Source organism: Neofelis nebulosa, chromosome 3, assembly GCF_028018385.1.
Source record: "Neofelis nebulosa isolate mNeoNeb1 chromosome 3, mNeoNeb1.pri, whole genome shotgun sequence".
Taxonomy (NCBI): Eukaryota; Metazoa; Chordata; class Mammalia; order Carnivora; family Felidae; genus Neofelis; species Neofelis nebulosa.
The window spans coordinates 51665228-51677299 of NC_080784.1; the positions used below are offsets into that span (position 1 = coordinate 51665228).

The window sequence follows — 12072 nt, forward strand, 5'->3', positions numbered from 1 at the left end:
TGCATTAAATCTGTAGATTGCTTTGCATAGTGTGGACATTTTAACAATATTGGCTTTTATAATTCATGAGCATGGAGTATTTTTCCATTTGTTTATGTCATTTGCAGTTAATTTTAAAGAGAAGTTCCTAGGATTAGGGGATAATATATTACTAAGCACTGGATGGAGCAGACAAAAGGTTAAGGGTTATAACAGAAAGTGGAGTGTTAAGTGTACTTATAAGCCACTCAGAAAATGTTCACATAGATATTCAACAAACTTTATTTAAGCATAATATACCTACTGAAAAATACACCTATCAATAGTCACAACTTGATGGATATTCACAGTGAATATAACAGTGTAATGTTAACTAGCATAGAGCATAGAACATTAGCAACACTGCATAGCATTTTAATAATATATCATTTATGTTAAGCAGGGTGTATTGTTCTTTTGAAATTGGTCAGGAAAAAAAGTAAATGAGTTACTCTGGTTGTGAAATTTTCTCTTCTCTGTCAACCAGCTTATGATATATGTGGCAGGGGGGCATTTATTAAGCTAACAAGTAGTAAAGTACAATTGTAATAGCCACAGTATTTAGGTAGCTAACGATTGGGAACAGTCCATGTGTCTAAAATAGAATGGATAAACATGTAGTATATTCCCATAATGAAGTACTACTCAACAATAAAAAGGAACAAACTACTGATACAACGTTGTAGATCAACCTCAAAAACTTTATGCTGAGTGAAAAAAGTACATAGAAATTACACAAAAGAGTACGTAGAACTTCCATTTATATCAAGTTCTAGAACAGGGAAAACTAATCTGGGGTGGGAAAAATTTGAGCAGTGGTTCCCTATGAGAGAAGCAGTCCTGGATTAACTGGGAAGGGGCCAAGGATTAACTGGAAATGGGCACTTCTTGGAGTGGTAGTAAAATTCTTTATCTTCATACACATTTTCACAGATTGTGTGTGTGTGTGTGTGTGTGTGTGTGTGTGTGTGTGTGTGTGAGAGAGAGAGAGAGAGAGAGAGAGAGAGAGAGAGAGAGAGAGAGAGAGAGAAGGAGAGAGCACGCAGATGTTTTCACAAGTCAGGGAGGGGCAGAGGGAGAGGAGGAGAGAGAATTCCAAGTAGGTTTCATTCCCAGTGTGGAGCCTGATGCAGGGCTCGATCTCATGACTGTGAGATTATGATCTGAGCCAAAACTAAGAGTCAGATGCTTAACTGACTGAGCCACCCAAGTGTCCCTTTTTAAATTATTTTTATTTTATTTTTTATGTATTTCATTTTTACAGTATGTACTTCTCAAAACTCTTAGAATGGTAAACATAAGATTTATGCATTTTCTTTTATGTAAATTTTACCTCAAAAGAAAAACGTGAACAAATAACTGAACTCAAGTTAATGAAATGCATGTGGAAATGTCTAGGAGGAAGTGTACAGATGTCTGTAACTGAATTTGAAATGCATAAAAAAAGATGAATGTAGGTATGAATGTAGGTATGAATGCATAGGGAATGCATAGGGAATGGATACTTAATGGATATAATGGATAGTTATAAAGTAAGTAAAATGCTAATGAGAAAATTCAGATGGTTAGTATGTGGGTGTTCACTGTAAATTTATTTTAATTTTTCTGTATGTTTATTATTTTTCATTATAAAATGTTGGAGGAAAAAACTTAGGCAATACAGTAATCATGAAAATAGGACTTTTATCATGGATAGCTTGTCACAGTGAGTATTGGAAGAAAACAGAAGATAATGTTTAGGTGTAAGACATTGTAGCCTGTGACCACAAATGGCTTGCAACATGTTATTTTTGGTTCACAAAATGTTTGTTTTTATTTTTAATTAGCCTGTCTCTAAAACTAGAGTGATTTCACATAAAAGGTCTAGATTTCTGTCTGCTTATTTTTAGGATTTGAAAGACAAAACAATCAATGGAATAAAATAGAGAATCCAAAGATAGATACAGGTTTGTATGGATATTTTGCATATGAGAAAGGTGGTATTTCAGGTTAGAGGAAAAGAAACATATTACTCAGTGAAGCATTTGGGAAAAAATAAAGCTGAAATCCTTTCACACTTACTAAGTAAATACAAATTCCAGATGGACCAAAGATTAAAAAAAAAAAAAAACTATTCCTAGAACCCCTAGTCCATCAGTGGAGTGATTTTATCTAAGTGGTTTTAACTGGAGACTTAAAAGAGTATAGCCTATATCCCAGATCATAGGATTCCAGTAAGTTCTGCAATATACTGGAAAACGGAATCATACATGCTTTTGGAGTCAATAAGATCTAGGTTTAAATCTTTTTTCTGCTCTTAATCAGACTTTTTGCAAGGTACAGAACCAATCTGAGCCTTAGTTTCCCCAATAATCAGTCAATATAAAATCTTAAAATTCTGCCACAGAGGGTTGTTTTGAAGATTAGATGAAATTTCATTATATGAAACTGTTGCCCAATTCCTGCCGAGAAGTGAATGTTCAATAAATTTGCAGTAGAGAGGGATGAAGAAACAGACTTTGAACAGCTATGGAGAACTGGCCCAGAACAGATATTTACCTGTAAAGGTTGAGAAAAGTCCTTGACGTTTATTTACGTTTATTTCCATTAGCAAACACTTATCTAGAGCCTACTGTATGCCATGAATCCTATTTGGCACTAGAACTATAATAGTAAAAATAGAAGAAATTACCACTTAAAAAAAATCTTAAATTAGGATAGTCAGGTTTTTTAAGAAAAAAATTCAAGTAGTGAGAATATTTAAGTTTGATAATTTCCTTAAACTTAATATTGTTATGACTCTGGCATTTTGTGGTGTGCTACAGTTTCTTGTGTTAGTTAAAGGAACCATATGGAAGCAATTTTCTAAGAAAAATGAATAGTTTGGCTACAACCATGAAAGATCAATTTCTTGGGATAACTGTTAAGAGAGAATGCATTACAGAGATGAGATACTAAACGAAATTGCTAAGTGGTGGGTGAAATGCTTAATGAGATTTTTAATGTACTTCTCTTTTCCATTTAAATATTTTTGCTAGTTACTAGTATTTGCCTAGGCTTACCTTACCAAATCATTTGTTTACACTAAATGAAGATTATAATAGAGTTCCTAGGTCAGTTTTGCTGATATTTAGTAAATCGAGACAATACAAACTATTTTCTCAATAACTTTTCATTAATAGTACTCTAATGTAGAGTACTGAATTTGAGATGGTAAAAATACCTGCAAGTAATCAGATAAGCTAGGATTAAAAGTATATGTATCTAATCTGCTATTTTGGTATTAATGCCATATCTGAAATTGTGCTTCAAATATTTACCAAATTGCAGAAAATGTAAATTGTATGCCAAATTGGGTTTTACGTTATATCTAATGTCCATCTGCTAATAAACTCCGTAACTATACCAATCCATTTGCCATGACAATAATGTTTTGGCATGGAGAGATTATTATAATATATAATGTAATTTTTTATAATAGTAATGTCTTAATCACTTTCATTAAGGTGTAGAAATATTTTGCATCTTCTGAGCATTCTCTATAATGATACGTTTTTTGGTAGTATTGTAAATAAACTTTTTTTTTTTTTAGTTTGCTGGAAACCATGTCTCACTATACAGATGAACCCAGATTTACCATAGAGCAGATAGATCTGCTTCAGCGCCTTCGGCGTACTGGAATGACTAAACATGAAATTCTCCATGCCTTGGAAACGTTGGACCGTCTTGATCAAGAGCATAGTGACAAGTTTGGAAGAAGGTCCAGCTATGGAGGAAGTTCTTATGGGAATAGTACCAACAATGTTCCAGCATCTTCCTCTACAGCTACAGCTTCCACACAGACCCAGCATTCTGGAATGTCCCCATCACCTAGCAACAGTTATGATACCTCCCCACAGCCTTGCACTACCAATCAAAATGGGAGAGAGAATAACGAGCGATTATCTACATCCAATGGAAAGATGTCACCCACTCGCTACCATGCAAACAGCATGGGTCAGAGGTCATACAGTTTTGAAGCCTCAGAAGAGGACCTAGATGTAGATGATAAAGTGGAGGAGTTAATGAGGTTAGTTATTCTGCTTACTCAAGAGTCCCCAGAATGTCTGTGTTCTTAGATTGGTTTTGAGTAATATACTGTATTTCAGCTACTTACCTGTTAAGAAGTGTGATTTCCCCCTCCTCCTCTTGGAGATGAAAGAAAAAAAATTTCTAATTTTATGATTATAATTCAGATTTTGTCTTCTCTACCTTAGCCCTTTCTCTTTGCTGCTTGATAAACCTTTTACATTCTTTTTACCAAAGCAGAAGTTAGCCTTCTCTTTGTAGTTCTAATTGCTAACATCTGTATTTTCTGGATTTTTAACAGACACATTCTGATCCTTAGAATTTTTTTTTTGATCCTTAGAATTTTTGAGAGAGATGATTTTATGATACAAAATGTATACACTCTTAATTTTTCACTCTAACATACCACAACAAAAGAATTTTGAGGACCTGGTATTTAAAAAGTGTACTTACGAAGAATAGACATGGTTTCTACCCCTAAGCAGCTAAAGTTCTAATTTAAGAGATGCATATATTTATATATTTTTTGTTATCTGTTACAAGGGAAGTATAAGCCTTTGTTGTTTTAAACACTGAAAAAGAGAAAAGTCCACTTTCAACAGAGGTGATTAGGAAAGACTTCACACTGGCCCTGGAACACTTTGAGGACAGAACCATGTGTTTTCAAATGTTGTGTTTCCAGAATCTAGAATTGTCCTTGACACAGAGTAACGGTTTAATATGTTATGTGAATGGATGAATTTGAGCTAAATCTGAAAGAATAGCCTTTGTTTTGAAATATAGGAATTTTATTTAAAGTTAAGGGAATAGTAAATAATAGGTAGAAAAGGCAAGACATGTTTAGGCTTCTAAAGATTGTATGGGCTAGACTATGGTAATGAGAATATTACGACTCAGTACAGGTTTTGGAAGATTTGAGTTCCACGCAAGTAGTTTATGTTTAATTTGACTGGAATTAAGGCTTTTTTACAGGTCTGTGGGAATAGACATGATAAAAGCATTGTTTTCAATAGATTACCATTACTGTAGTAGGGAGGAGAGCCTGCAGGTAGTTACAATAGATAATGAAAGAATTTACAGTACGAATTTTGTCAGAAATAAAATTAAAACCTATGAGTTATAGTTCTTCCTAAAGATTTTAAGACTTGAAGATAGTATAATGGTGACTTAATATTGCCGTATGGAAGATCTATTCTATAGTACTGCCATGGTAAAATACCTTTTAAACAAACAGTCCCAAATTTGTTTTTAGGGTTACACTGCCTTATATGGAATCATGAGTTAAAGGGCTATTGCATCTAGATGCCAATGTAATTCCTGTGATGAATAGGTTCATAGAGCAGCCATTGGACCCTGTTATTTAAATGTTTAAAACTTAAAAATATAAGAGATCAATTTGGCTTTGAATTCATTGTCATTTATTAAAGCAGCTAGCCACAGTTTAGGTGTTCTTTTGATTTTAATATGTATATCATTGTCATGATTGAGCGAGAAAACCATTTGGGCAAATAGAAGTTACTTAAGTCACTGAAATATAACAAGGTTAGCTTTTAATTATTCTGAGTAGAGAGGGTATCACTAATAAAATTTATATGCTACTTGTTTTTTGTTGTTGCTGTCATTAATCAGTTTTAATAAGCTTTTAACATATAATAGTTAATTCCCAAATGTGTATTAGACTGCCATGAAATTTAGGGAAACTTTCATGTTAACAAAGGGCTCTGGGAGATTGACCAAGATCTAAAGCTTGACTACAATGGTCTAAAAACTTAACTATTAACTCTCACATTGGCATATTGTTGTAATGCAACTATGTTTTCAAAATAAACAGAAAACCTATTTAGCAATGAATAGGATTTGTAATTAAATCCCACCATAAATGCACATTCACGTTTCATCATTAAATGTATACATGTTTAGGCACTGTTACCAGCATTTAATTTACAAACTGCCACTTGTTGTATAGTTAGGATACTTTGTCCTATTCTCTGCTTCTTTGAACTTCTACTTTGGTTCTCTAATCATCTAGGGGGTCTCACTGAACTTTCTGGCTCTCTGTGGTCCTCTGCCATTTTGTTCTCACCCACACTGGCACTCCTCCTTTGTACCGACTTCTAATTTTTCTCAAGTTTGCACATAGTAACCTTAGATCAGAGGGAGAAGTTTATTGCATGACTATTCTCAACCTTTTAATCATCATAACAGTGCTTTGTGTGAAGTGGAGCAGAAAAATTGAGATTCACAAAATTTAAATAACTAGCCCAAGAAAACCTAGATATTAAGTGGCAGAGCCTGAATTCTGACCCACGTCTTTATTACCATGTCTCTGGTATCTGTTGCCTCTGTAAATAAATTTTTCACATCTGCAGATTTCAGTAAGATTTTAAGAACAGTGGTAGATACAACACAAGACAAAGTTGTGAATGCCTTAATGGGCTGTTCCTCCCTCCCTCACCCCCCACATGCATTTGCCACTTTAGATCATTTACTAACCAGATGAATTTTTATTTGGTAGAGTGTTAGAGAAATTTTTGAGCGGTGGATCTTTCAGTATCCTGTGCCCACATAGGGCTATCCTGCCCTCACTAATCACTCAACACTATGGTGACATTATAGTGAATTAGATTTGGTGGGCTGTAAGTAGGGAGAATGAGTACCTGAATGCCTTCCTGTCTCCTTTTCTAGATACATGTAATTCACATCTTGCATGCTCACATTTCCCTGCGTCTACAGCACTCAACCATAAGATAAATATTTTTCAAATTACATAAGCTGTTGAGTTCAGACTTAATACCTAATAATTTCAGGGCACACAAGGAAACTTTTTATAGAAATTAGGTTATAATTGTATATTTGATCAACTTGTTAGGAAAGAATCAGAAAGAAAGTAACTTTTCTCATTTTTAATTGATCATGGTGAAACAAGAAAGAAACTAGAATGTGAGCTCTCAACACATTATTGAATATATAACATTTTAGGAAGAACTTTAAAACCAAGAGCTAGAATGAAAACCCATTTCACATATTAATATTTTTTAAATGCATCTATTAACACACATATTTATATACTGTTGTATATATACATCCGTTTATATTACAGTGTACATCTATTAAAGTGCGTCTGCTCTTTCACGTATGTATTATAAAATAACAAGTAAAATGAGGCTTATGAAGAAGTCATAAACAATGCCATATATTATAGGTGTTATGCTTAACTACCCATGTACTTAAATGTTAGTATTTTATACAAACTACGTTAGTATTTTATACAAGATCTAAGACTTTATTCTGAGTGGTTATCTATATGCCTAACAATAAGTGATTTAGGGTATTTATTTTCTAAATTCAGTTATCATGTTGTTTATACATATAGAGTAGCTTTTCTTTGAAAATTATCTTTAAAATTTTTAAATTATGCTTTGTCTCCATGAGTAGAAATTAAAGGAGCAGGTTTTTATTTAAAAGCTAAAGAATTTATATGTAATTATATTTTCTCACCTGTGAAATAGTCTTTGTAGGGACTGGTCCATCTCTGGAAGTCTTTGAGATAGATGGCTACCTTTAAGGGGTCCTAAAGAATGTGTAGTGTATATCAACTGAGAAAATACAGAAGATGTTAAAGCATACAACTTTTAAACACGTAGTCTTTAATAGCCTTCTTTCTGGAAATGGAAGGATTGCCATTTTGAACTAGCATAAATAACTCTTTTTCCATTCTGATTTAGGAAGCTTAAACATACCTGAGATTAAGAATTTAGAGCTGTTTTATAAATTATCTAGATCAGGTTTGCCATACTACAACCTTTTATCTTCAACTACAAATTTGTTCATTCACTGAACAAATTAAACTCTATTATATGCAAACCCCATGATGAATAAGACGCAATCTTTGTGCCAAAAGACTTCACAGGCTAGTAGGAGCGATAAGACCAGGTCTGGGGAACTGCTATAATACAGAATACCATGTAATAGGTTAGCATGTGAGTAGTATAATTGAAATGATAAAGTTAGTTGTTGTAAGAAAGAGATCTTTCTTAGCTATATCAGGGAGAACGTCTCTGAATAGATGACTGTTAAATTGTGTCTTAAAGAAAGGGTGATTCTACAAAGAGGCATTCCTGATTAATTCATTTGGATATTAAGAAAGGTCTGTGGGTAACAATGGAAAGTTTAGCAAGTTATAAAAATAATGACAATGGAGGGTGGAAAGGAAGAATTTTATCCTCATGTGGAAATCACCCAGATAGATGAATTCAGCATGGCTGTGATTTGGAAAAGGTAGTAGGAGGAGATGACATCGATTTTAAGTGGTTCGATGAAAATAGAGTGGTAGATTATCTTGGAAGTAAGCCATGGAATCAAAGAAGATCAACTTGTGTTTTACTTTAATTTCGTAAGACTTGAGGAGTACAAATCATGAGGAATGTGAGATTTTTAAGAGAAGTGAATCATGATAAGCACTTGGTGATTAAAATAAAAACTTGAAAAAATTGGTTTTCCTAAAAAAAAAAAAAAGTGAAGAAAAAGGGATCCATTCTTTTTAAAGAGGATGAAAAATTTCAAATGAAGACAGAAAGTAAGCAGTAGGAGAATATAAGGAAGTTAGATTTGGAGTAAACAAAAGAGTTTTCGCATCAGGAAACTGGTGATTTCAGTTTTGATGTGGACAGTAGGAGAGCCTTGTTGTTAAAGAAGACTGAATGAGGGGGAATATGTGAAAGTTTAAAGAACATAGTTAACCCTGTAGAATGGAGGTCTTTGAAATACACAAGAGAACTGGACACAGTGAAAGTTGAATGCTATTACTATTTTGAAAATACAGGTCTCCCCTCACCCCCCGCCCACCATCTGAAAGCTTGAGTTATACCACTTCACTTTTAGGAAAGACCTACATTCGTACCTGTTTTCACTAACTGAAATCCGAAGGAGATTTTGGCTTTTACCAAACTAATGTAGCTCTTTTATAAAAGCAGAGTGGCATACTGCGAACCTTCAGAAAGCAGGGGATACCTATACCTGATGAAACCAACTAAACACATCACTACTTGTGTCTAAATCTTTCCATGGTGCCTTAAAGCACCTGATATAGATGTTTACTTCAGATGTAGGTAATTATAGCAGATCCTTTGTTTCTTCTGGGATTCTTTCTAGAGTTTTATAAAATAATAGTCATTGTTTAATGGTTTTACAGTTTCAAAAAAATTTTCATTGAAGAATTTTTTTTATATTATGCACATATACACACCTATACATACATTTAATACTAAATTTTATTTAAATTTAATTTCCATGCTTGGAGAAAAATTTTAAAAGCCTTGTGATGGTGGTATTAATGTTCTCATTTTACCAAATGATGAAACCAGGGTCCAGCTTTATTAAATGACTTGCCCAAGCATATCCTTATCTTTTAAGTCTTAAGTTTTTCTTCAGTTTGAAAAAGCTTCTCTCTGGTAAAGCAGTTGACTAAAGAGGTTTTGTTACTATTATTTTTTTAACTTATTTTAACTTGGTACTTAGGAACTTGCCAAGTATCTAAAAATATAGTCTATGGGAGGGTAAATGAATTGCTGCTGTTTTGCAGACTTTTTGAAGTTCTTTTTGTCTTTCTGCAGCCCTTGATAATGTCATACTGCAAGGCTGTGAATAATTCACAAATTGGATATTTCCTATTGGAATAATTGAATGTTATCTCCTTTTTATGATTTAGTGTCTACTCTAGGTGAATTTGATTTAAAATAAATTGATTTAAATTCCAATTTAAATCCGTAGTCAAGAAAATACCATTTAATCATTTTTCCCAGAAAGCACGTTTTTTATTTAACCTTAATAAATATTCTGTTAAACTCACTTTTCATTTTCCTAGAAGGATAGTCTATACATTGCAATGCAGTGCTTTATTTAAATTTTTTCAGATTAATTTTGAAGCTGTATCAGAGACCAAATGATTTGGTTGTTTTATTTACATAAGGCAAATTCATACTGCTGAAATTATCCCTTGCGCAGGTATTTATTGGTGGATTTTGAGAGCCATTTGGTCTATACTACCTGTATTATACAGAGCAGTTTATTTTATTTGACTTTAAAATGTATTTAAATGTATTGTGCCTTTTTATTTCAGATACACAGTTTTAAATCAAATGAGAGTGCATGTTTTTCAAAGAAATAACTTCCAATATGAACAAGCATTTTGGAGGGAATCTAGCCAGTATCTAGATCAGAATCTAGAGGAGTATGAGAAATTTTAAGTATTGGATTAAGCAGCTGTTTTCTTTCTTTAGGAATTTTTTTGACTAGCATTTCTAACCAGTAGGTCAGGAATATACAGTAGAGCTTCAGATTGAAAGCTTGTCACTACTATTACTTCTCTGCTCTTTTCCAGAATTCCTGAAAGGGAACATTGGTATCCACTCACACAATGTATAGCCTCTCCTCACGAAAGGGCTAACATACCTGCTCTAAGTTAAATCACAACTGATTATTTTTGGGTAGGATCTTTTCTTTTGTTACTCCAAATAATCTTTAGAAAGACTTGGGCTCCTATAAGTAGTTTGGAAGTTTGTGGTTCATTTACAAAATGATTTGTAAAGATTTCATGATCCTTTTTTCTCAGATCAGGGGTCGGAAAGAGTAGATGGTAAACATCTTACACTTTGTGGCCAAGAGGCAAAATAGAGGATATAATACACATACTTAATACTTAACATCTAAGAGGGAAAAAAAGTCACAGATTTTTATTGACAAAATACAATATTGAATATAGTTTTTAAAACATAGGCCTACCAATAGAAGGATGGAATTTTTGGTGAGGAGATAATACTTTGCTTAATTCATGTTCAGAGTTAGTGTTCTCTGTCATCACATAATGACTGCAAGTGTGAAAAACATTCTTACTTAGCTCTTACAGGTTGTATAAAAACAGTTGGGAGGCCAGATTTAGCCATAGTTTGCTGACCCTGTATGAGATTATAAATTACCACTATTCTGTGGTTTTTTTGAGCTTGATCAAAAATCAATACTTTATTTATGTAATCCTTTTGAACATAAAGTATTCAAAGAGAAATTGGTTGGTTTTAAGGGTATAAGTTTTACTTAAAGTGTATTTGTTGTGGTGGAGAAATAGAAGTCTTGCCTTTCATTGTTGTTCTAGTAAATGTCTCGTCTTGTGAGAATTTGTTGTTGTCTTAGTGGAGGAAAAATTAGATCTATAATATGTATGTAATCTCAAGGACACAATATAGTTTTAAGTACTCTATATTACATATAATAGGAAATTAATGTTGCCTTTTTATATTAAAATTCTATATTCATTTCATCCCACTTAATTTTTTTTTTTTTGGTTTATACAGGAAAAAGAAGGCAAATTAAAATTTTCAAATGGCTAATGTTTTTAGCAGTTGTAAGAATGATGATGATTTCTGTTCCTTTAACAAAGGTTTTAAAATGAACATTATTTATGCAGTTTCATAGTTAACATGCGAGCCCACAGTCTACTCACAACTGATTTTGGTTGTTGTTATTGCTTTTTATTTTTCTAGGATTTCTGTCTGTGTAAGGTATATTCATTCCTCAGTAATGAAACTTAGTATATACCATATGGCAGCCTTGTTCCTAATGTGAATTATACACAGCATGCGATTAACCATCGTCTGGTATGAGACTTATATCTACTGTGGCATTCACTAAAGCGTCTGTCTGATGGTGTGATGTTTTAGGACTTGAATATTTGGTGTTTCTTGGTTTGTTTTAATTTCATATTTTCACACAAGCTTGGTCTGTTTACCTTTATTTTTGTGTTCTTTCTTTCTATGTGCTCCCCACCTCTCTGCTTCACCTTTCTTAGCAAAGATGAGGATTTCTACCTTCAACATACATTGTTGGTCTTGTCTTCTGTTTTTGTTAGGAGGGACAGCAGTGTGATAAAAGAGGAAATCAAAGCCTTTCTTGCCAATCGGAGGATTTCCCAAGCAGTTGTTGCACAGGTAACAGGTAAGAGCTAAAGAGCCCTTT

The 12072-nt window shown here is 33.2% G+C and overlaps 1 protein-coding gene across 9 annotated transcripts in view; it reads left to right on the forward strand.

Annotated features, from left to right (window-relative positions):
- Positions 1–12072, forward strand: part of HMBOX1 (homeobox containing 1) — a 184665-nt gene that overhangs the window by 88120 nt on the left and 84473 nt on the right. For all 9 annotated transcript variants that reach the window (XM_058720794.1, XM_058720795.1, XM_058720796.1 and 6 more), the window contains exons 3-4: positions 3590–4066; positions 11966–12051. In XM_058720794.1, the coding sequence (XP_058576777.1) occupies positions 3590–4066; positions 11966–12051 (563 nt within the window). The remainder of the gene's footprint in view (positions 1–3589; positions 4067–11965; positions 12052–12072) is intronic.